Consider the following 25,697-nt stretch of genomic DNA (forward strand, 5'->3'; position numbering starts at 1 on the left):
CTCACAAACACTTTTTTGACTAAGATCATTTACAAGCATAAAAAAGATTTTCATGTTTGCCGCACGACAAAACAAGAATTTTCTCGAAAAGAAAGATGTCAGGTGATAATGGTCCGAAGTATACGTTCCAGTTTTTGGATGGAAGAAAATTTCCTTCTTTCGATACGAAAGAGAACAAAGAATTCTTCTTGAAATGGTTTGTACAGCATTGTTGCTAGAGACGCTCATTCATTTTGAATAGTCGCGAATTTGTTCTTCATAAAGAAAATTTCTGTTAAATTAAAGAAACGCTGTATTTTCATTTTGCCAGAATTTTGCTATTGATTTTTATATTCAATTTTTCATAAGACTTTCCATGTAATACAACTGTAAAAGATTTGAGAAAAGTGTATATATCCTTGTGTGCCCATATTTCGACAGTCTTTATCTATAGGTCCTCTTTTCAGATAAAATGAGTAATAATTTTGAAAGCTAAGACATTTATCATGAATATCAATCATAGCTTGCTGTGTTAACATAATTTGATCAACCTTTTTACATTTTGTTATTTCAATATACAAAGTATAAATTCCTCAACAAAATTACGGGGGCCGCCATTACTGGGTCCTAAATTCGACGATTGCTCTCCATTGTCTTGTCAGTTAAATTTATCCTCACAACATTACTTGTTTTTCATTAATGAATCTTTGGTCTTTGCAGACGATACACCATGTGTTTTGTCATAGTGTTTATATTTTTGTGTTACGATGATTTAAATTCAGGGTAATGGTGGATTAACAAAATTTGCTGTTCTTTGTGAGGAAAAATTCATAAATTAATTTCTTACTTGTTTGAAATGCATTTTAATAAATACTAAGCCAGTTGATTGCTAGTCTATCATAGTATCATATGCATACAAAATTTCTCTTATTTCTGCGAAAACGAGCGAGATGTAAACAAAATTAAGATAAATTAAACACCGTCGAAATTTGGACCCTGTTGATTTTAGGACCTTTGACCATATTTTAGGCTTAGAAAGTGTGTATGAGCCTATACAGCTTATAATATACATGTATAATAATTATACTTGTTTATCACTTTGATATCCATGCCCCAGATATTAGGGATAAATTCTAGACCTTCAGAACCCACCCACCTAGCACTGTGTGTGGCCAACATGCTGTATTCACTTGGACATCTATAGGCAAATGGCTTATGCGATGACAAGCTGAATCGCCACATATATGTACATTGGACATGTAAACTATGCAGTAATTGAGATAGAGGAGAAAATTTTTCAGTGGATTATAAGGTTGCATTAGAAATATAGAACAATTATTATGGAACAGAAATATTGTTAAACTCTGAAATAATTTATTAAGTTATGCGAGTATAACCTGGGTTGGGGCAGTTAATTTACGCTTTATAATCCGCGAAGCAGAGTATAAAAAGCGTAAATTGCTCCAACCCAGGTTATATGTGTATAACTTGGGTAGATATTGAGTTTATTCCTTATAATTTAATTTCCTGTGATTTACTGTAAAAATTGAGTTCGCTTTACTTTTTAAAATACTAATCTGTTCGAATTTTCAAACGTAACGTCAAGCGGATTAGTATGTTTTTGACGGTGGTGCATTGTGACGTATCTTGTGACGTGCAAGCCAGGTTATACTAATTTAACTAAATTTTTCTATCCAGTCAAATGCTGTGTTACAACCAGAATTAAATTATATAACCATAACCCTACTTCAGGATTAAACTTGGAAACTAATCAGAACCTACTTTCAGAGCAGTATATAAATGTAATACTTCTTCCTAGGTCTATGAAAGGGAGACTGTGTGTACAGATGTTCAGCTTTGACCAGCCATTTCAACCCTACCAAAAGGATGACTTTGCTAAGGTAATAATATATTATACATGTATACTTTGAGTAAAAGCAAAACAGATCTGAAGATTATGAAATGTTCTTGCAATATGTGTTTTATGATATCAGGTCCTAATCAGGACAAAGCATTCATCTATATATAGTCACTTACAAGCAGATAAGGGGTGAAATCTGAAATCTTACCATGGATAATATGAGCTATCCATTTATTTTTTAATTTATGATCAATTCAACAGGATTTTATGAAAGATCCAAATGTGATTTCCAATTTACGGATGATATCAGGAGACAAATGGACAGTAGTTGGTATGTTACAGTTAGCTACACATTTCTTAAAGAGTATAAACTTATGCTAATTATAATGCATATATATAGACTTTTTCTTATTCACTTGTGTTTGTCTAATATCAGGCACATAGCATTGTTATTGAAAAGGGGGAGCTTATCCCAAAAAAAAAAAAAAACAACAAGTTTAAGTATTATGAAAATCCCAATTCATTGTTTTGGTTATTGATAAAAAATAATTCATTATTTCTGATATGGCTGTATGAGTCATAATCCTAGATACTATTTAAAGTCCATATTTTTAATAATATACATTCATATTAAATGCACAAAATATTTGTTATTTAGAATATGTAAGATAACTTTTCCTTATGCATTTTCCAGGCATTCCAGCTACAAGTGTCACTGCTGAACCTGTGCCCTGTTCTGTCTTGTCCATGACTTTCTTTGACAGACTGACAGAGAACAATGTCGTCAGAGAGTCGGGGCATATCAGTAAATGTTTTGATGAGTTCTGTGGAGAGTTCACAATCTCAGATGAGTTGAGAAAAGTAAGATATCTATACTACTATATTAAAATAATAGACTCGAATTTTTTGTCTTTAATACCGAGAAATCGGAAGAGTACTGTCATTTGTTTTATATATTTTAAACATTATTGGCAATTGAAGATTACTAATTTGTTTTTACTTTTTCTTAATCAAGCTTCGCTAATTAATAATCAACGAAAATTCCTTTAAAAAATCCGGAAATCATATGAATTTTTTGGATTTTACAATCTTGCGCATGCGCATTACATTCACGCTAAATCACGGGAGGCTCTTTAGTTTTTGTTTCCAGAATATCACATTAGCATGCATAGGCGTCGGAACCGGGGGGGCTAGGGGGGGCTTAGCCCCCCCACTTTTTTTGCAAAGTTATACCTAACCATTAGAAACATAGCATGATAGAGGGTTCAGCCCCCCCCCCCCCCCACTTTTTCTCGCAGGAAAGATTATTGTTCCTAAATTTACCTTGAAAGATTGAAAAGTTAGATTCAAAAGCATACTAGCCCCCCCCCCCCCCCCCCCCCCCCCTCCCCCACGGATTAGGAATTTCATGCTTTTGGGGAAAAAAATTTGGGTAAGTAATTTTTTTTTTTTGGAAGTATAGGTATACTCCCCCCCCCCCACGGATTAGGATTTCCATGATTTTGGGAATTACTTTTTTCTCAATATTTCTGAGGATTAGTCTAGCCCCCCCACTTTCAATTTGCTTCCGACGCCTATGGCATGGATAAACTTAGAAACGATTTTACAAATATGTGTAAATTTTCATTGAAAATTTGTTATATAGATTCTGTTCCTCAAAGGAAATACGGGAGATAACTCAAACTCAGTGCATTTAATATGAAAAATCCCGATATTTTCGAATGTCAGCTCGAAGTGAGTGAAAAACGTTGCTGGAGAGAGTGTTGAATTCTTCATTAATATGAATTAAATTTTTAGATGAAAGGTATCAACAGCCTCAAAATGGTTTATCATGAATAATTTGACTGTTATTTTCGATGCAGCTTCATTAATTTTCTTCAAGACACATACATTTCTATACACATTACGGGTATATCGGAGGCATTTTAACTGTGGTATAGGCAGAGACACATTTCGATTATTCTGTGTCGATGCATCTATTTCGTAAATATCCGATATCATATACAATGTCAACCCGTGCATGCACGGGTCAAAGTCTAGTGTATACAAATATAAAGTACCAGTATACAGATAGAGCTCTCTATATAGTTAAAACACAGTTACACAGTGAACTCACTTATATTGAATTCATGCATACTTTGATCAAAGTCAGTTTCATCCCCCCCAAGTCATAAATGGTATGAAAATAAAGCTTACCAGATATAACTAATTATTGTTGTAATTCATTGAATTCAAAAGGAATCAAAATTGTTTTGCCTTGCACCTTACTATAAACCTGTTTCGTTGTAGTACTACTCTGCACTCGGCGTATCGGTATTTTACTTGCATAATTTTATTCACAATATACAAGAACTAATAGATCACACTATAAATTTTAAAACTGTTGTACAACTTCATTTCTAGATGCTGCTGATCGATGACTCTGATAACTACTGTTTGTATAGTGATTCAGAGAGGGATGAGTTTTTGTTTCGAATCTTTTTCCACATTTGTCTGGGTGGCCGCTTCAACCAATATGAAGATGAAATACAGCCCTATCTAGATGTCACCAAACAGGTCTACAAAGATCTCATCAGGTACACATAGGTCTCATGATGCATTTATCTATTTCTTCATTTAAAAAACATTTGGTATAATTATCTTTAGTGGAACTTTGTCGATCTATACACCTTCAAACTATTATTAATGAGAATAAGTTTTACAAAAGAACTTATGACCATGCAAATTTATAAATGGTCATTATTTAAAAATGACTATGTACAGTAAAACTTGTTTAGTACGAACACGGATATTGCGAATTTACGGATATAGCGAAGTCATCTTGGATCCCCAGCTATGTAAATTTAATGAATTTCTTATACAGTTATAACGAATTACGGATATAACGAAGTAATTTCTTAGGTCCCAGTGACTTCGTTATAACCGAGTTTTGCTGTACATGTTTTAACTTCATTCCAAAATTATATACTTATATGAATTGAAATTGAATTGTTTATTATTTATAAATGGTTTTGTATAAATTTTGTTCTTTAGGATCATTCCACAAAACTGAAACGTTTTACGAGTTTGTTGTATGTTCTTTCGTAAAATGCAGCCCTAGATTTTTTTAAGCTTCATGATCCAATGTTACATCATATTGCTTGGATGCTGAAAAACAATGTTTATTTCTAATATGTAGTTTTCCTCATTATTTAAGCAAATTTTCTACATCTACAAACTGGTACAAATTGTGTTGTGGTATGGTATACATGTATTGTATATTGTGATAACCAACTGACTCATCTTGGATAGCTCATTATTTTTGTGTTAAAAGTAATAGGTTTATTGTGAATCATATGTCTGACATGTAGTGTTTGTTTTGGTGTAATAAGTATAATCATTATACTATACAATTTCTTAATTCAATAGCATTTTTATTTTCCAATTAGTGTTCAGAAAAATCCAGAAACTAAAGAACTTAATATTGTATCCTGTGTGTTCAAGCTCACTGCAAAAGTAGGTACTATTTGCATCTAAAAAATATTAAAAATAAATGTTGAATGATGTCTAAAAACCATGTTAATACTTTTCATCCTTCATTTAAAAGATAATAATATTGTAACATTTTGAAAAAAAATCAACATTTTTAAGAAAATAAATCATTCATTCATATTGCTTAATGCATTGATTGATATTTCTCTTGCCAGGATGGAGACAGTATGTTTTATCCAGCCAAGACGGAACATGAAAACACATTCTCTTATCTTGTGGTGGACCCTATTAAAAGGACAGCAACTGTGTTTTATCACAATTTTGGTGCAAGTGAATTTGAGTGATACATTATACATGTAACGGAATTTAGGAATTGATTACAACAGATATGTTGCAGATGTTGCCCAATCTAAGCAACATGGAGGTTCTTCATTTTCGTGTCTCAAGGAAAAATGTTCAGATTTCAGGGTAAAAAAATCATGAAAATTTACGTATTATAAACAGCTAGACAAAGACTCGCAAAAATACAGCTTTGTATTAATTCTCTCAGTTTCTTCTCAGTTGCAATATTCTGTTTAATTCAGTGATGAGGGAATACAATAAATGAAGAAAGGAAAGTTTTGTATATGATTTTAACTTATTTTTTTAAATACATGCATAAAGCACACTACATGTAGCTAGTATTGTTTATTTTTGTTTAAATGCAGATTTTATTCTCATTTGTATGACTTTTAGTTCACTCTCTTTTAAAATTGAAAGATCTTGGTCAGAAAGATGTTTAAAAGATAAGTCACAATCAAACTGCTTCTTAAAGCTCTCCAAAAATGGCCAAAATGCATCTTGAACTTGGACCTCTTCTTCCAGTTCCTCAGTAAGGGAAGTAACTCCTTTGTCCTCTATTCCACATGGTACGATGTGTTTATACCAGTCAAGATCTGTGTTGCAGTTTAGGGATATTCCATGAGTTGTTACAAAGCGACTCCCATGAATTCCTTAAGGATATTAAAGAATATATATATTTTAAAATGCCTTTACATGCAGATGTTACATTGATTACAATCAAAAGAATTTAACAGCTATAACCACTGGATAATTATGCAGTACATGTACCAGTATGATATTTTTAATAATCTCAAATGAATAAAACATTAAATTGTTATCATGGTAATCTGTGCAATATTGACAAATTCATAACTACTGGTAATTATTATTCTCTTTTGAGAAGTGGACAGGTATAGCCTACATCCACTTCTCTTCACAAGCCTTCATATTTTGATTCTGGAAAATGTGTAAATGTCGGAACCAAAGACGGTTTACGCTTCGACCCATGTTTCGACTCCAGTTTCCCTGAATTTTTGTAACAGACCTACTATTTCTACATTTTAAACATTATTGCATCCATATATCATAAAAAAATCAACACTAACCCGGGATGTAGAAGTTGCGAAAATGATTTGACAGCGGGTTAGTGTTGATTTTTTTATGATATACCGGTATGGCATCTGACGTTATATATTTTTCTCATAATAAAAAATATATACCATCTGCCTAAAAAAACACGAAACGCCTATCAAAAGTGTTCTGCATGGCAGTTATTGTATGGTAGACAGTAATTAAAACATCCAGGGTCATGTGACAAATAGCAAATAAAAGACTCTCAGACTGGTGTATTTTTAGGTAGAGGGGTATAATTTTTAGTATGAGAAAAATATATGACATTAGGTGCCTGTGCATACATTGTAATCTATTCAAAGCCCTTTACCAGGCAATTGGAATTGTTCTTTAAAAAGTTGGGGGGGGGGGGAGCAGCCAGAGTCTTGACAAGCAAAAAATTAAAAGTTTGTGGTACACGAAAAAAAAATTCTCATCCTAGTTTTTTTTTTTTTTTTTTTTTTTGGGGGGGGGGGGGGGGGGGCTATGTCATTTTGTTGATTTACATGCATCCAAAAATGTAGGGGTGATTGTTGTGAGAAGTAACCGAAAAATTTTAAACTTAAACTTGTTTTTGGTACATGGAATGTATGTATACCTATGGCCCCAATTTTTCTGTCTTCTATCCACACTCCAGTCTCTTGGTCAGCATTTGCCATCAAACCAAACCTCCTACACGTATCAATCATGGTTTTCTCCAATGCACACACATACCACTTCATGCTTGACTTGAAATGTTTCAAATTGATGATTGGGTATGCGACTAATTGTCCTGGGCCATGATATGTAATAAGGCCTCCTCTATCTGTACGGACAAAGTCTGCTCCAGTCGCTAGCAGTTTTTTCTCAGTTTCTTCATCATAATTCTTGCTGCGGATTCCAACTGTGTACACAGGGTCATGTTCAATTAACAAAAGAGTGTCACTTGCCGATGGTGTTTTACCATGTAGGGAGTCGATATGATACTGTTTGTACTTATTCTGGACTATTTCTGCCTCCTTAAATCCCATGCGACCAAGATTTACAACTTGAACGAGTCGAGAGGCTTTTTTCATTTTCAGTTGAGTTTCTATGCTAGTTGTGACAGTGCATTTTACTTGGCGCTTGGGTAGCTATACAGGTAAAGTCCTACGCACCTTCTATATCTGAAATGAAATGAAATGTAAAAATATGAATTGAATAAATAATATTGCCACAGTAAAGAGCCACTTATTAACCCAACCCTTAAAGGAAAAAAACCTACCTTTATCTTTCTATATACAAAATTACTGAAATATTACATTGCATTAGACAGGCTCTGTGACAGAACACTTTCTGGGGTCAAAGCAAAAATGAAAGTAGAAGTAAAACAAAATGCTAGTTAACCCGTACACAAAGGCTAATAAAAACTTTTCTATTGATTTTTAGTTCAAGGTCTACAGTCTATTCGTTTCCTTTTCAGTCTTTTTAATATGATCTTTAAAACGATAATTAAATTTTAATTTATGATTTTATTTCTTGCACGCCGCGAGTACAATTTATCTTTTCTTTATAAAATTGCCTAGATCATCCAATCAAAATCGTCGTATGATTTAAACAGCGCCATTTTCAAAGGAGTAAGCCAACAATGGCGACGGATTCCAAGCCTCTCGAGGCTTCAAAGAAGGATGACGGTAGAGTTTTATTTCCTTGTTTTAAGTATTTTTGTAGTCTTAATCCATGCGATCCATATGTTTTGATAAACAAAATGAAATCTATACAGTAGAGTGTCGCTTGGAACTCTTCTCTCTGCATGTCACGTTTGCATTCTTTGAATTCCAGTTTTGGTATGGTTCTATCACTACTCTATAGCTTTTTATGTTCACAGCACATTTGAAAGTATGTACAGTATTCACAATGGGCAATTTTATTGAGATCATCGCGCGTATATGTTAATTGAGTCAATAATTAGCAGTCTGCAGTGATAACGGAGTCTGGTGTCTTATCATGATCAACAAGCGCTCATTCATCCATGGACCTCACTTTTGACAAATTGTTTAAAATTTTTGTTTACACCTATGCTAAAAACCACAATCATCATACCAGTTTCTTTTTTTCCTTTATTAAATAACAAAATCCTAATATTCATTGTTGTGTAAATATTTGAGACAATATGCACAAAAATGTGTTATAATATGAACATTGGGTGAATCAAACAGTGCAATGTCATTACATTAAAACATGCTTTTGCATTTTTCACAACATTAAAAAAAATGGTAAATGATGGCGAACTTCGATTATCTTGTTAATCCGATCTTCACTAGCCAAGGACCGGATTTGTCTGTTTGAGATCATTTCCCCCATCACAGATTAAGCTGACTTACAGGGACTGGGTTTTTCCAATTGTTTTTTAAACTGGTCCAGGGGCCATTGAATTTGGGAAAGTGGTGCATAAATATTTGAAATTGGGAGAATAATAAATTTCTTAAAACAACTACTAGTTTCATTTTTATGCTGAAAGATATAAATAAAAGTGAAGAAAAAAGCTGTTTCTTTTTGTATTTTCATTATCAGCAAGGTTAAACATTGATTCTAATGACTTAACTATAAAAAAGTTATATTATTTTTCTCTTTTTTTTTGTCTTTAAAAATCAAGAGCTCTTTCCAACCTCTATGGATCGACACCTGATTGAGAAGAAAAGTCTTGAATTATTATTTATAGAAAATATTGATTTTTCTATTGGTAATTGGTCCGGTAAACAGGCCCAAAAATAAGCCAGGAAAACCCCTGTGACTTTCATATTTAGGGAATAATATCTAGTTGTTGAAGTTTCCTTTGTTATTTGATATCTTGTTCACAGTAATTGTGGCACGGACACCCAATGCTATTTGGTTTTGTCACATATAATTGGAAAAACTGTGTAAGAAAATTGGCAATTTTGACTATGCAATGCAAGTTACATGTATCGTGTATGTTAAGCTAGAAAAATGTATCTGCAGTATTTGTTCTGTAATACAGGTACTTTTAGGCTATACTGTTGTTATCACATTCTAATTAAAATTAGATCCTTTGATTGCTCACATAAGATTGCTACATGTACCTGTGTGTAGGGATTGTATATGAGTGAATCTAATTTTGATTAGATTGTCACCATTGTGATCACAACTGTGGTGGGTTTTTTTCAAGCAAGAGAACTCAGAAAAATATATAGATGGTGTTATGAATTAAGCTAGACTAGTGTATTCATATTCATCATCATGTTTAGGAAATTTTGATAATTTTAATTGCATGCTTTAAGTGTCCTAAGACCTGTTTCTTTGCCAAAGTCATCTTTCTGTCATTATAGCATATGACATTGGGGCTACACGTGTTCTGCGTTTAAGGCACTCACCTATGACAAAAATGTCATTCTACAAACATTACATGAGGGGTATGTCATCTGTAATCATGATAGCAAGTAGCAACATATATGATTTACATATATACCTTATCTACAGTTATTCAATAACCTAATCACCCATAATATACATGTTTACAAAATGTATATATATTTTTATATGGTACATATGCTTGTGGTACTGCATATGGGTGTGGGTGCTTGTATAATTATGTGTAGCAATTTATGGTACAGTGAAGGAATATGATATTAAGTATATGTATATTAAGTTACTGTTTAGGCAGTCAACATTGCAATATAAGCATGAACAAATTTTTGAAGAATGACTCTTATCTTACAGCATTCTGGTATCTGTCTTTACCTGTTCATTTATAATATACTGTCAAACTTTGTTATCTTGAACTAGATGGGACTGTTTAAAAACTTCGAGATATCCAAGTATTCCAGATATCGAGAGTAAAATACTTTTTAAAAAAGTGGTTGGGACTTACAAACCGCTTCGACATATCCATAGTATTCGAGATATGAGTGTTCGAGATATCGAATTTTAACTGACTGTATAGAATATATTGCTTATAGATATCTGCATGCACTCATGTTTTTTACTAACGCTTAACTGTTTATCTTGTTTTTCTTCTCTAATTTCCTCAACAAAAGGGTGTCATATCATCTACAAATATTCAGAAAAAAATGAGCTTAAAAGATATTTATAAAAGATAATCTCTTAAAGAAGTACAGGATGCGTGCTGTCTATAAGATTAACTACTTTTGTCTTACGTAGTGCAATTGTTTAGAAATTATTGTCGAAAATTGTAAATTTTTATGGAATTTTAAACAGTGTCAGATTATATTTTGAGTATTATCATATGTCCCCTCATGCACATTAAAATCAGATTTTTACTTTGTGTCTCATTCCTCCTTAATTATACTTAAATAGACTGTGTACTATTTAATGTGTAAACTGGGTGCTGGATTTTATATGCTGTTTGTTACATGTATATCTTTATCTTGTAAAAAGTTAATTAGCAATATTATATGTAAAATACATGTATTCAATTTATATAATGTATTAATATTACAGTCTGGTACTATAAAGCTGTTTGGTAAAAAAAAAAAAAAAAAAAATTCCCATTGCAGCATCAAACTTCATTTCTTAAACAAACCAATTCTTTTAGAAAGTTATAAAAAGTTTTTACAAAATAATACAAGTCTTGTAGAATCTGTCCCTTGTACACAAACTGATCAATGGATTGTTTTGATCAGCTGAATCACTTTTGTAAAAGTAGTTTACATTATTGGTGGTGAATACCAAAATCCTAGACCTTTTATAACCAGACATGTGTTTCAACATCGAGACGTATTACTATATAAGAGGCAACATTTTATGTTAGAAAAGTTTTATTGAGTAAACACGCTTTCTACATCACCTAATTCTAAGAAGTTTAACTTAAACGATCAGGAAAACTACTGCATTGCTTTCATTGTTTGTAAAACTGTCAATAGAATTTACATATATACAATAGGTCCAAGCAGCTTTAAAACTGACTGTTGTTTTTTTGGTGTTTTGTTTATAAACTGGCATAGTTATCTTTAACTTAATTTTAACAAACTATAACAAGTTTATATTTTATCATGATGGAGTTTTATTTACTTTGACATAATTTTCCTTTAAGTTTATTCAAACTTTAAAGAAAAACAAATTGTAAAAATAAATTTACATGATTTAAAATCAGGTTATATTAGGTTTGCATATACTCTTTGCACGCCATGTAAAACTTCTTCTTGAAATTATTGATCACGTGTAGAAAATAAAAAGATTCTCTTCTTTACAGAGGAAAGGCCCCTGCAGGTAGTATTGGTAGGGGAAACTACTCAGGAGAATGAAGAATTGAGGGCAGCTTTAAAAGTAAGAGTTGCATGGGATATAATGACTTATCTTCACTGGCTATTCAGGCAAAGTCAAGTTTATTGTTCCCCAAAAAAGCTATTTCCCAAGGCTGAATGAATGATAGAAGAAGTATTGATGTGTTTGTGTACGTGCTGATAAGACGGTCCTTTTTTTACAAGGACATAATCTTGCGCATTCTTTTTCCATTGGTAGAGTATTACATCTCTCTCTCTCTGTTGTTATTTGAATTAAGATGAACTTCAAAGTAACTTTTTGCTCATTAAAATTTCCAATATTTATCATCATTACCCACTAAAGATAATAACATAAAAAATTTGTGATTAATAAAAACTATGAAGACCTTTTGAACTGCACCCATTGTTTGAACATCCCTATGCATTGACAACTGTATTTTACAGAGTTTGGGTATAAAGCCCCGGAAATCTGACACAGGTACAGACTTCATACAGACTGCCTCGGAGAGAGAAACCGTGTTTGTTTTGTCAGAGTTCGAGGGAGATGTCTTTCACAACCTCTCCAAAGCAGAGGCTAACATAGTGGGTCCCCCCGTCATCTATCACTGTGCCAAAGAAAATAAGGTTTGTGTTCATTAAAATTTTGTGAGAAATTAATTCTGTACTAGTATAAAATGTCTGTAATTTGAAAAATAAAAGTTATTGATTTTCCAGGATCTGTAAAAATAATTGCTACGTATTTAGCTACCTGTAAAATGTTGTGTATGATGACATTTTTTACTGGTTTTGGATGTTTTGATGAATTACATAATAAATGAGCTATGACATAAGAAATCTACTCTCTCTGTAGGAGGTGCCCTGTCATTCCCGACCATTGTACAACACGGCCATGGAGGGAGTTATTTTGTGCTTCACTGGTTTGGACAAGCAAGAGGCTGTACGTAACTAATTTATTGTTATATTTATAGTTTCTGTTCAAAACGATTGTAAATTGACAGAGCTCTGATGTTAAGATATTTATATTTTTAATCGACATTTTGTGCTATAGGTCTAAATCGGGCTGTTTGCAGGGTAGAGAAGGCGTATGAAATTAGAACCATTTTAACAAGACCTTGGACATTCGGTTTGACGTAGCTGTCTATTTCTTGCGTCAAAACAAATGAAAAATGACACTGATTTCAGTCGAAATATGCACCGATTGCGTAGTCAACTCAAAAGCCAGACAAACCTTGTTGATTTCAAAGAGCCACGGCTGAGTGGCCAGCAATGAAATAGACATGCCTACGTCACATTGCTGTTTGACACAACTACCCAAAGTCCAAGCTCTTGTTAAAATGGTTCTATTAAACAAATGAGTAATCATATAGAGTTGTAGACTGTTTCAAATTACTGTATTAAAGCTACTAGTCATAGAATACAGCCTCAAAACGTCAATTTCTTTTGAATTTATGCAACTCTTTGTAAAATTACCATTTTCTTCTATAAAGGATTTCTGAAAGGAGTTGTTCAGGTATTCATGTATTTGTATGTTTGCCTGACTTACTGATGTAGTTGTGGGATTTTGTATACATAATGGTGTGTCATTTATGTTTTCTCAGAGACCCCTAGCAGAGATAGTGCACCACATGGGAGGAAGTATACGTAGAGACGTGTCTGCCAAAGTCACTCATCTCATAGCAGACTGCACAGACGGTCCCAAATACAGGGTAGGTCAAAGTCACTCACCGCATAGCGGACTGCACAGATGGTCCCAAATACAGGGTAGGTCAAAGTCACTCACCACAAAGCGGACTGCACAGATGGTCCCAAATACAGGGTAGGCCAAAGTCACTAACCGCATAGGGACTGCACAGACGGTCCCAAATACAGGGTAGGTTAAAGTCACACATCTCAAAGCAGACTGCACAGAGGGTCCCAAATACAGGGTAGGTCAAAATCACTCACCGCATAGGGACTGCACAGACAGTCACAAATACAGGGTAGGTCAAAGTCACTCACCGCATAGGGACTGCACAGACGGTCCTAAATACAGGGTAGGTCAAAGTCACCGCATAGGGACTGCACAGACAGTCAGAAATACAGGGTAGGTCAAAGTCATCCACCGCATAGGGACTGCACAGACGGTCCCAAATACAGGGTAGGTCAAAGTCACCGCATAGGGACTGCACAGACGGTCACAAATACAGGGTAGGTCAAAGTCACCCACCGCATAGGGACTGCACAGACAGTCACAAATACAGGGTAGGTCAAAGTCACTCACCGCATAGGGACTGCACAGACGGTCACAAATACTAGTGCTGAAACGAATGTTCGAATATTCGCGAATGAATAGTAAATTTCTAATATTCGAATGTATATTTAGCATTCGAATATTCAATCACATGTTAAACACCCATATCAAGCACTGTAAACTATGCAGCATCGTGTTATTTCATTTTACTCGGAACGAAAGTAAATATAAAGCCATCTATGAAAGCCATGCTTGGTAGGGTCTATTACTTAACCCAGTAATAGACTCTTCCGCCATGTGTGTTTACCTTGAAAGTAAAAGCAGGGTTTACATCGAACGGAGACAAACATTCTGGATTTTTCAATTCATGTCAGACGCTGAAGAAAAAAGTTGCTTAACTGTTTGAACGAGTGTGAGCTACGGAGAGTTAATATCGAAAGGTACATTGAAAGCTTTTTTTAAAAGATACCTCGATATAATTTTTTTTTTTTTTTTTAAATAAACAGAACATTTCCGGAGTTATGAGCGTTATCAGTTTTCTGTTTAATACTATATCAAACATGGGAGAACTATTTGGACTGACTTACGAAGTTACGTATCGGTCTCATCCAGGCGTCAGGACTGTATATTATTAAAGAAGTAATAAATCTTTTGATTGTAGTTGATGGAAATTTTTTAAAAATCAGTATATAATTATTTGCTTAAAAATTAAATGCGCACCCAATTCAATGGATACTCATGCATTAAGTGTCAACTTCGAACTGACATGTTTAAGCAGTCCACACATACACTCACTTAGTAATACAAACTATCATATATGCTTAATACATTGTCTATGAAGTCTTCGAATATTCGAATACGAATCGAATAGCACTCACGAATATTCGAATACTGATTTATGGTATTCGTTTCAGCACTAACAAATACAGGGTAGGTCAAAGTCACTCACCGCATAGGGACTGCACAGACGGTCCCAAATACAGGGTAGGTCAAAGTCACTCACCGCATAGGGACTGCACAGACGGTCACAAATACAGGTTAAGTCAAAGTCACTCAACTTGACCACACAGATGGTCCCAAATGCAGGGTAGGTCAAAGCAGACTGCATCTCATAGCAAATTTTGGTTGATTTTATAAGCAGAAGAGGCTGCGTTATTCTTCACAAGGCTTATTGAATATTGATTCATACTGAGTATAAAGGAGATGATATGCATGTACAATATGAAAAGCATTTACCATAATCATTTACAATAAACATTCATCATTACACTTTTTTGGGAGGGGGGGGGGATCAATTATTTTTTTAAGAATTATCAGGGATATGTTTAATAAATTTGTACATATTGTATTGAGTTATGCTAATTGGAATAACAGACACATGTACATGTATGTAGGATAGCTACTAGTAGTTCATTTTCCTGTATTCTCTGTGGTTGTAATTGTAGCTTGCCAGTAGTTTAGGGACTCCTATTGTCAAACCAGACTGGATCTACAAAGTATGGGCAGACAAAGATGTGGTGGGAATAAAAGCCGATGACAAAATGGTGTGTAATGGCTAATCTGTGTTAGTTTCATTCAAATCATCATCTTGATATGTGCATGTATCATGTGTATATGTTACTTTTAACTGCAGTTAAAACAATTATTTGAAGTACAACTTTTTTTAATTTTTATGTTTACAAATTATAGCAGTTGAATCAGAATGGTAACGTTTTTCCTTTTTTCAGGTACAATACAGAGTACCCCCATTTTACAAGTGCTGCTTGTGTTTTTATGGTTTTACTGAGGAAGAGAAGAAGCATATGGAAGAATTGACTGTAGAAAATGGTTTGTTTTATTTTTTGATATTGAATTACTTGATATCCAAAACTGACTTTTTAAAATGCAGTTTGGTTACAAAGTACATGTACATTGTAATCTCTTTTTCAATGAACATATATTCATACAAAGAAGGAAAAGACACAAATTATAAAAAAAAAATGTAATGGTATTAAATGTGGTATTTGTAAAATAGATGTAGACAACTTACTTTTTCTTACCTTTGAATAAGGTGTTTGATACTGTAGTTTGCTATTGATGATAATGCTAAGGTAATCTTTTGAATGACACAAAATTTACCAAAAAAATACAACTACCTTTTATAATGAGCTTTCTTCACACAGGTGGGATATTTGCTGAGATAGGGGATGAGGACTGTACACATTTGGTAGTGGATGATCAGCAAACTCCAGTGCTACCCAAAGACATAGTGCTTCCACATTTCATTGTCAGAGCTGAGGTTTGAAATTTGATTGCAATTGAAAATTTTGTTTTTATTTGATTAAATGTACATATTTGCATATAAATGTCAAAATATATCTGTGCATTTGCAGTGGTTTTGGGGAAGTCTACAAATGGAAGCTTGTTCAGATGAAAGGTTTTATGAATATCAGAAGGTAAGAAAGTTAGGTTTTTAAATGTACTACATACATGTAGAATATATTTAAGGAAACTTAACATAAGAAATGCTGGCTAGGAATAAAAAAGGAAAATTTGAAAAAAGTACTGCTTTAAATTAATGTACTATTAAATTTATGTACTTCTTACAAGAGAGGTCCTAATCAAATTGTGAAGACGATTACGTAAAGAAACCAAGAGTTACTAAGATTTTATTATTGTTTTGCTTGGAATTAATGTAGGAGACAACCCCTGGTTCTTTGTTTACACCTGGCCGGTGTATGTCCGGCTCCAAGTCAAGGAAACGCAAGAGGCTGAAGGAGAATATTGCCCAGCTGGCCGCAGAAGGAGAGCTGGACTCCCCTCTCTACAAGCGGCGCTCGAGTAGCGAGTATAGCCGGATATCCATGAGCCCTAGCTCATTCCTGGACGCCTCCAATACACCAGATAAATCAGATGTACTGACGGGTGAGTATTCGTCTCTGTAGCATAGTGCTTTGTCATTGCTGTAGTCTTTATCAATTTAACAGCATACCTTAATTTGTAAATTTGTTGATTTATCCAATTTAGTTTGAATGAAATGTGATCTCTCATGTTTTACAGTGAATCAAATGTAGCACAAGCATTTATATACTTAAAAAAATGAGTTAAAGTTGGCTTTCTGTAGCAAAATAAGTATTTCATGACAACTGTTTATTTACATGTGCATGTATATCTTATGTAATTATGCATTAATCTTTTTAAAGAAACAACTGAGATTGAGGAGAAGTCAAAGGCTGTTCCATCCAAGTTATCACCCAGACAACAGGTTGTCATGGAGTTACTGCAAACCGAGAAGAACTATGTGGCCATTTTGCATACTATTTTAAATGTAAGCTGTACAAATTGCAGTATGTCTATTAAGTGGACAACTATTGCTCCAACAAATCATAAAATATAAAGTCTAGATGCTTGTGTGCATTCATATGCTACACATTAAGCAAGTAAAGTCATTTATATGATATTCTGGAATGCATTTTTCCCTTGTAATTAGCACATTAGACTGTCTCAAACATTAAGCCCAATATGTATCAGTAAGGTGTTTAAATTATTTCTAGAAATCATTGTTTCAGGATAACAGAAATCATTAACTGTCAACATGGCATTACTTTACGTTGTATCGTCATGTTTGTAGGTTTTTAAATCTGAAATAGAGAAACCCAATCAATACCATGGTGCCATTTTGGCTGCACAAGACATCAAACTAATTTTTGGAAACATTCCTCCCATCTACAAAGTCCACTGTGAAATCAAAGATGAACTGATGGCCCTCATGGAAAACTGGACAGAAGATTGTCTTGTGGGCCAGGTCATATCACAGCATGTAAGTAGGTCATTTGACTCATTTCAAGAAAGACTGATCAGAAAATAATTCATATGTGGTAAGGACAGTTTGGTTGCATCATTAGTTAGATTTTGACACTTGTTTCGATCAGATTTGTCTTCAAACAGTAATTAGAGCAAAAAAAAAATGTTTGCAGTTTCTTTCTTGATATGTGTTCAGTTGAACATGCACATGTGAGCGTTCACTGGAATTCCCAATCTCTATAACACAATGTGAGCACCTATTCTGCTACGCAGGCCTCTAGATAGTCCTCCGTGGTAAATATTGTTTTTACAGTGTTTTATCTATAATTAATTCTGATTGGTTTACTTTTCAGGCTGAAGCCATGCTGAAAGCGTATCCTCCATTTGTGAATTACTTTGAGCAGACCAAGGAAACCATAACCAAATGTGATAAATCCAATACAAGATTCCATGCTTTCCTCAAGGTAAGATTGATTCACTGATTATGCTGTTTGGTGGGTTTTTATTTATAAGCATTTTCTCTGGCACAATGGACTGCCTCAGATTGGGCTCAGAACATGGCCATCAGTCATTTTGGATATCACTCCTACCACATTCCATGATTTTCTTCCTATTTTTTTTTTTTTTTTTTGAAAATGGTTTATATCTACAAGTAATCCTTTAAATGTAAGGATGTAGAATTTGTCAGAACTCTGTATTTTGATATATATGTGTGTTGTGTATTACAGGTGTGTTGAAGAACTCTTTACTATATGTGTTGTGTGTTACAGGTGTGTCAGAGTAAGCCTGAGTGTGGGCGTCAGAGTTTGACGGAGCTGTTGATTCGGCCCGTACAGAGACTGCCCAGTGTGTCGCTTCTATTGGGAGGTAATGTCTGATCACTGAAATGGTATTGACAAGAAATATTAACTCTTGAAGATTTTAGTATATTTAAGTACCTATATTTAAGTGCAAAATTAATTGTACCAAAAATTATTAAAAAAACTTGACTGAGTGATGTTACATTTAAAGTCACACAACTTAATGATTTTTAAGAAATCATTAAATCTGTAATAACTGTACTTGGCACTACTGGTAATTTGATAATTAAATTAATCATATTTGCTGGATCACAGATCACAAGGGCTCAAAAGTGTTGGCCCCAACATATCTAATGTCATCTAGCAAATAAATTTGTGATTAGTCAACATATCTGCCATTCCTTTTTTTTTAGAAAAATATAGCTGTTTTCTTTTTTGTAGATATTTTAAAGAAAACCAGTCAGGATAACCCAGATTATGAAAGACTGGAAAATGCAATTGATCTTCTTAAAGAAATTATGACGTAAGCACACTTTTCTTTTCATTGCTAAATGAAGTGTACATCTATGAAATGTACATCTATGTATATAGGAATGACACATTTCATGGCTTCTGTTTACAGACATATCAATGAAGATAAAAGGAAAACAGAAAACCAGGTTGTGATGTTTGATATTATGAATGAAATTGATAATTGTCCGGTAAGTATTTCTGTTTAGATGCTATTGTATCTAGAATTATTTTAACAAGACCTTGGACTTTCAGTAGGATGTAACCTTTTACCTGCATCAAAACAAGTTAAAAATGATGCTGGTTTCAAATGAAATATACAAGGATTGTGTAGTCTTTGCTCAAAAGCCAGACAATTCTTGTTGATATCAAAGAGCCACAGCTGAGTGGCTAGCAATGCAATTGACAGACCTAAATCACATTGCTGTTTGAGACAACTACCCAAAGTCCAAGCTCTCTTGTTAAAATGGTTCTGTTGTAAGTTATATTCTTTGCTTTTCTTCTGGTATCTCTAGCTTTAGTAATTTCAAGTTGCTTTACATTTTATTACTAAAAGATTAATTCTATGGCCTATACTACATGTAATTTGCAATTGTGATTTTGATTCTTAAATCATTTAGAATGATGAATAAAGTCAATGGTAGATAGATTTATGCATTTGCATTACAATTAAGATGTTCTCAAACATTTATAAATATTTGTGTATGGATTCATATAACACATGTACATATTGTATGTTTATTTCATAGTATTCATAAAGTACTTTTGTTGTAATGAAGTAGGAGGACTACCGGTACATATTTGTTTATGCCTTTATACTGCAGGCAACAATTTTGTCCTCCCATCGGAGTTTTGTGACGAAGGCTGATGTGATAGAACTGTCGGACGAGCTGAGTGGACGAAGCTTCCCTCTGTCCTTGTTTCTATTTACAGATACGCTAGAGGTTTGTTGACAATGAATTAATATTTACTGTCAAATTATTAAATTCATGTAGGCCAATTTTTGTGAATTTTTAAAAATGATTGGTTGGGATTTAATTTTGTGGATTTGCTCCTATGTACATGTACAATACTGATAAATACTGAGTTTAATGATTTATTAAAGATGTTAAATTGTGGATAAGGAGTAGCCATGAAATCTTCTAAAATTGAATTACAACAAACTAAATCGATTCTGCAGTAAAAAAAAAAAAAAAAAAGATATTAAGTTGAATTGATACATGTTCATGGCTATTTTGTAGGTTTGTTCAGTGTTTCCCACACCTTTACTTATGTATGCACATATATTATTAGATCTGTAAGAGGAGAACCAAGCATGGTAGTACTGCCAAGAGCCCCGCCCTCAGGAGGAGTCCCCAGAAGCCATACAAACACCTGGGTCTGTTACAACTGAAGACGGTCAAACGGATCATCAACTACAGGGAGTCCGAAGGTAGGGCTGTGTGTAATTAATACACAAGGGGACACTGTAAGCAGGATGTGTTAGTTTCTGTGAAAAAGAAAGATGGGTTAGTTTGAGTCATTTTTTTCTTTGTTCATGCCATGACTGGAAGAGCAAAACTGTCAGTGTTTCAATAAGGTCTTTTCTACAGATAAAATGATCATAATTGATTTTAACATATAAAGAATAAAATTTACATATACTTGTATATCAATGATGCTTTGGAATTGCAGATTGTCAGAACAGTTTCGGAATCATTTTTAAATCACATCCTGATGACAAAGACAAGCTTTACAGTTTCATGGTGGACGAGACGGATGTAAACAAAGTTCAGTTCCTGACCTCCCTGGCCAAATCAATCGCCCAGACCAAGTGTCTGGCTGATCATGTGAGTGCAATTTGTATGATCTTCTTCTGTGAGCAAGGGGTTGTCTTTCTCTCCACTTTAATAAAAGATGGCATACATTTGTAGTCTGTTTAGCATCTTTGGTGGAATGTCATGCATACAAACATGTTTGTATGTAATGTATGTATGAACTTTCAAAATCAGATCAGTGCTAAAATGTGGATTTATTAATTTCAAATAAATATCATACATACATGTACATTCTAGATGAAATACCAGTTAAAGACACAGAACTTATGGATATGGATATACAATAATATGCAGACTGCATATCTGTAATATACCGGTTGATTAAAGTGGCTTTGATAGATAAGGTCAAAAGAAACTTTACATGTAAAAAATCATGGTATATTACTAAGATATATATAACATTATCAAACACAATTTTTTGTCCACCTTGGGTATTGTGAACAGAACAAACCAGAGGTTATTTATGCATACGTATTCCGAACTTTATAGCAAGTGTAAGGAATGAACATTGATTTGTGTTTTTTCCTTGATGTGAAATAGGAGGGACTGATCGCCACAGTGGAGGGGCGGGACCTACAAATCAACACCTCCATCCTGGGGAGGAGCACATTCAGCAGGGCCGCCAAGTACGTTCATTAAGTAGAATAGCAAGTACATTTTATCAAAGCATTGTTCCCGTCATTGCTAGAATTATTTTTCTTTTGTGCAATAGATTTGCTACTACAGGTGTAATCTGTGATCATTACTTCACGAGGTCGATTACTGGATAATTTAACTTGATAAAATATTATTTGCGACAACAAGTGATGAATATTGGTAATGTTTTATTGACAGAATTGGTAAACGAGTCAGTAGGGCATTTTCCTTCAACAAGACACCCAGTAGATTAAAAAGAGCAGTGTCCAGTGTTCTCAGTCCATTCTCCCACGAAAACAACCACAACACCATCAATGTGATGGGCACGCCGCGACGTGGTGGTGATCTGTTCAACCGCAGACAGGCCAGCTGTATGGACCTCACTGTAAGTTGTTACCTGTAGACTTAGTAGTACTTTGATTCTTAATAGACATGTACATCTGTAGCTATAATTACATGTACATGTAGACTTACTCAAATGATACGTTGGTAAGAAACATTTAATTCTAATAAAAGTATAAATTTATTGGTGGGGGGGGGTCTACATGATTAATGACATATCTTATAAAATGTTACAGGTATAATCAAAAGGATTGAAAATGAATGCTCTTAGTTTATTTTGGGAATTTGAGTGGTGGTTTATCTCAATTATCTCATTTACTGTTTACCAGGAGTGAATTTGAGAATGTTTTTGTTCATAACAGAGTGTCCAGAAAATTGCACTACTTTTACCTTACTATCTAGGTTATTTATTGAATTCCATTGTTTGCTTTTCTGTATCTACAGGACTCCATCTCGATGCTGAGTAGCTACCCCAGCTCTACCACCCTGTACCAGGAGGAGGACACAGTCAGTCTGGGGGCCTACTCCCTCCAGACCCCCATGGAACACTCTAACATGAACGACTACAACAGTCGACTCATGAAGCCTCCCAGCTAACTGGGCAAAGATATGACAGTGAAATGTCCTAGTCTGTAATCTGACACAAATGAGAAGGGGTGACCAAATGAAGTCAATTACTTATATCTCAACTTACAGTCAATCAAGTGGAAAGAAAAAATATATGTTGGGAGTGATATCATTCTTGGTTTACTACCAGCATGTTTTGAATTCTTGTACATACGAGTAAAAGTATCTCCACAGAAGTTTAAAGTGCGGTTCAAAGAATATGTTGGCAAAAACGATCGAGTGAGAGTTAACTGAAAAAGTGCTATTTATTTTGTAACTGTACAGAACTTGCAATGAAACTTGCACTGTGTGCTCCAGGCGTGGAAGAAACATTTTGGAAGTGGAAGCTAAGAATGTCAAGTGCCTTGTTTTATGCATAATTAGCAGAGAAATGCTTTAATGATTCCTTCTTTTTTTCTTTCTCTTTTACTTAGATCTGATTGATGTGGTTTTTGTATTTTTAACTGTTTTTTTAAACAAAAATTGCTTGGTTTTTATTTCTAAAAATATTTCCCCATTTCACATTTTCAAATCTTTATGAGTTAAGAGGTACACATAAAGGTAATTGATTTTTGACTGATGTTCCAATTGTTCCAGAATAATAGAATTACAATGTATCTCAGATTTTCTTTTTATTGATGCCCTGAAATGAGATACAGCGTACAATCACTTTTAAGTACATGAATGCGAGTTCCTCTCCGTTTTCTGGGGTTGTAAGGTTTAGTGAACTTTATTAAGTAATTGTCTAGACAGTAGCTAGTGTAGACAAACAGGAGAACCCAACCTCCCAAGTGAAGTGTAGACAATCGTAAACATGAGCAGTTAACATCCCAAGTTTATAGTCATTCTTTAAAATCTTTGCACTGAACATGGTTCCCTCTCAGAGTACAAGAAACATGTATCTACATCTTCTTTCAAGAAGTACAAAATGTATTATGATGTTATTTTAAGTGTAAAGGTGCAAAAGAACATAAGAAGTAGTAAGGAGGTTTGTTTTTCCTCACTATATACATCATAGATTTGTTCATTAGATACAGTTTCAATGTTTTTCTGTGTACAAGTGTATGAAAATGCAGTATTCAGATCATTTATCTATGCCTACACCATTATTATCTTTTAAATATTATAAAGTTGGGGATCAAGGTCACATTTGATGTAATCTATCATTTACACTGTACATTATTTGTACCGTAACCATTTTTTCTTGTTCTGTGATAGAGTCGACAGGAATCTGCTTTAATTTTTGGTCTACAGCATTGTACAAAAGGTAGGTCTGTCTTGGTACAGCCTTGGCCAAATCATCTTAGTTTTAAGTATAATGTGATGACAGTCATTTTTACCCCACCCTGTACCTGATGTTTGTTATGTGTGACAACTGTAAATTATGTAACATAGACATGTAGTCCACAGTGTGATGAGAAAGGTTGTGTATGATGAAGGCAGTGCCATAGCACGCAATGACGTCAGTAAAGAATGCTAAAACATCAGATGTACCGGTGTTTGTTTCATTTATAAAAAGATCTTATGGTTATCGTTTTTTGACAATTTTGAATTGTATTAGGAAACCTTGAAAAAAAATACCATGTTGATTGATGAACGGACGATGTTATTCATTGCTGACACAAGGATTGGCATATGGAAACAACTGAATATTAATGCAATATTAAACGAAAATTCAAGATTTGGACATGATTGAAATAAATGTGAGTCCTAATAAAAAAAAATGCGCAATCCTGAGATACGGAAGAAACAGCACAACACAGTTATGAAATACAGTTTAACAACTGCAACAAAGTCAGGTTCCGTCACTTTGATACTCAAGACGTACTTAGAAGCAAACACTCTACATTTCTCCTCTACATTATGAGGAAATCATTTTCAAATGAAAATGGATGACCAGTATTTATCAGCAGAAGGCTAACCGATATGCATGGTATACGTTTCATGCGCGGATTTAAGGAAGGGGGGGGGGTCAGGAATCACCCCCTTCTTAGGAAAATTCAAATTTAATGAATTCACATTGTTTAATTTCTGAAACGGACCTTGGACCCGACTGGAAAACAAAATCATCCCTTGCCGCCCCCCCCCCCCCCCCCCCTCCACCTTGCAACAATTGTCTAGATCCGCGCACGAAACTGGCAACGGGACATATGCACCAGCACATTTTGAATTTCCATTGGTTCGTCCGTCTGTCAGAATTATTAGATGAACTCAATGTAGTTAAAAATTCATATTCTTACAGAAGAAAGTAAATAGACGTGGCAGAAACAATCAGCATCCTTATGTATATGGTACAGAATGGATTTAACAGGCTACTAAATTTTATTTTATTTTTTTATTTAAGAGGTAGCCAAATCATCCTTTGGAGTGTGATTGGTGGTTGGTGGTGTTTTGTAGATGTTTACATTGGTTTGAGAATTTTAAATTATGTAATGGTTGATATAATTAGAACTTACAAGTTTAAAATAGCGGTCTGCCAGTCATGTTTAGAATAGGATTGTTTTGTTTTGTCGATTTGCATTATGGTGCACGAGTTTGATTTTGAAGTTCGTTTTTATTTGGAATAATCATACGCTGAAGTAGTGATGGCAACCCATTGCTTCTAGATCTTCAACTATATATTGGAATATACCAGTGACAAATTAAATCAAATGTCGTTTTTTATGTGAAGAAATGTATAAGGAGAAGTAATAATTAATTGGCTTGCACGACAATTATTTAAACATTAACTAAATTTGATTTGGTCCGAGGTCTTTGAAGGTCAAGCGTGTTTGAAATTATTTAGAGCTGTTGTCATCATAGAAATGCATAACCTGTAGATACAATAGACGAGCATTGTCTGAAATCTATAACCTGTAGATACAATAGACGAGCATTGTCTGAAATCTATAACCTGTAGATACAATAGACGAGCATTGTCTGAAATCTATAACCTGTAGATACAATAGACGAGCATTGTCTGAAATCTGTTGACGATCTTACATTAGCCCCTGTGTCCTCGGCGACGACAAA

At 34.1% G+C, this 25,697-nt stretch overlaps 3 protein-coding genes across 4 annotated transcripts; 2 read left to right on the forward strand and 1 right to left on the reverse strand.

The window, feature by feature from the left end:
• LOC109618044 (cilia- and flagella-associated protein 300) lies at positions 1 to 5,841 on the forward strand. The gene is made up of 7 exons (XM_066068414.1): positions 1 to 196; positions 1,799 to 1,880; positions 2,102 to 2,171; positions 2,535 to 2,701; positions 4,244 to 4,416; positions 5,269 to 5,335; positions 5,527 to 5,841. The coding sequence occupies exons 1-7, from the start codon at positions 96 to 98 to the stop codon at positions 5,653 to 5,655; spliced, it is 789 nt and encodes a 262-aa protein (XP_065924486.1). The 5' UTR covers positions 1 to 95; the 3' UTR covers positions 5,656 to 5,841.
• Positions 5,842 to 5,983: 142 nt separating this feature from the next.
• LOC117690134 (octanoyl-[acyl-carrier-protein]:protein N-octanoyltransferase LIPT2, mitochondrial) lies at positions 5,984 to 8,133 on the reverse strand. Its single transcript, XM_034473428.2, has 3 exons — positions 7,986 to 8,133; positions 7,341 to 7,887; positions 5,984 to 6,303 (listed from the first exon to the last, which is right to left on the reverse strand). Exons 2-3 carry the CDS (start codon positions 7,795 to 7,797, stop codon positions 5,999 to 6,001), a joined length of 762 nt encoding a protein of 253 aa, XP_034329319.2. The 5' UTR covers positions 7,798 to 7,887; positions 7,986 to 8,133; the 3' UTR covers positions 5,984 to 5,998.
• A 141-nt stretch (positions 8,134 to 8,274) lies between these two features.
• Positions 8,275 to 24,174, forward strand: LOC105327610 (protein ECT2). 2 transcript variants are annotated; one of them, XM_066068412.1, is made up of 23 exons: positions 8,326 to 8,394; positions 10,048 to 10,131; positions 11,931 to 12,004; positions 12,406 to 12,585; positions 12,812 to 12,898; positions 13,560 to 13,667; positions 15,637 to 15,735; positions 15,919 to 16,018; positions 16,354 to 16,469; positions 16,564 to 16,626; positions 16,870 to 17,095; positions 17,374 to 17,498; positions 17,802 to 17,990; positions 18,328 to 18,438; positions 18,745 to 18,841; positions 19,216 to 19,297; positions 19,397 to 19,475; positions 20,109 to 20,228; positions 20,578 to 20,716; positions 20,959 to 21,113; positions 21,642 to 21,727; positions 21,936 to 22,122; positions 22,524 to 24,174. In XM_066068412.1, exons 1-23 carry the CDS (start codon positions 8,349 to 8,351, stop codon positions 22,674 to 22,676), a joined length of 2,706 nt encoding a protein of 901 aa, XP_065924484.1. In that variant the 5' UTR covers positions 8,326 to 8,348; the 3' UTR covers positions 22,677 to 24,174. The 2 variants fall into 2 exon arrangements, with proteins under 2 accessions (XP_065924485.1, XP_065924484.1); XM_066068413.1 differs by lacking the exon at positions 10,048 to 10,131 and having other exon boundaries at positions 8,275 to 8,394.
• Positions 24,175 to 25,697: the final 1,523 nt, after the last annotated feature.

The sequence above is a fragment of the Magallana gigas genome, chromosome 8 (assembly GCF_963853765.1).
Source record: "Magallana gigas chromosome 8, xbMagGiga1.1, whole genome shotgun sequence".
Lineage (NCBI taxonomy): Eukaryota > Metazoa > Mollusca > Bivalvia > Ostreida > Ostreidae > Magallana > Magallana gigas.

What these genes read in the sequence shown, in the direction of transcription:
- LOC109618044 (XM_066068414.1), top strand. Translation starts at nt 96, where the DNA reads ATGTCAGGTGATAATGGTCCGAAGTATACGTTCCAGTTTTTGGATGGA. An exon ending in AAAGAATTCTTCTTGAAATG is followed by an intron (nt 197 to 1,798) that starts GTTTGTACAGCA and finishes ACTTCTTCCTAG; the next exon opens with GTCTATGAAAGGGAGACTGT. An exon ending in TCTCAGATGAGTTGAGAAAA is followed by an intron (nt 2,702 to 4,243) that starts GTAAGATATCTA and finishes CTTCATTTCTAG; the next exon opens with ATGCTGCTGATCGATGACTC.
- LOC117690134 (XM_034473428.2), bottom strand. Translation starts at nt 7,797, where the DNA reads ATGAAAAAAGCCTCTCGACTCGTTCAAGTTGTAAATCTTGGTCGCATG. An exon ending in CAGAAAAATTGGGGCCATAG is followed by an intron (nt 6,304 to 7,340) that starts GTATACATACAT and finishes AATATCCTTAAG; the next exon opens with GAATTCATGGGAGTCGCTTT.
- LOC105327610 (XM_066068412.1), top strand. Translation starts at nt 8,349, where the DNA reads ATGGCGACGGATTCCAAGCCTCTCGAGGCTTCAAAGAAGGATGACG. An exon ending in TTTTGCATACTATTTTAAAT is followed by an intron (nt 17,499 to 17,801) that starts GTAAGCTGTACA and finishes TCATGTTTGTAG; the next exon opens with GTTTTTAAATCTGAAATAGA. An exon ending in CTTCTTAAAGAAATTATGAC is followed by an intron (nt 19,298 to 19,396) that starts GTAAGCACACTT and finishes TTCTGTTTACAG; the next exon opens with ACATATCAATGAAGATAAAA.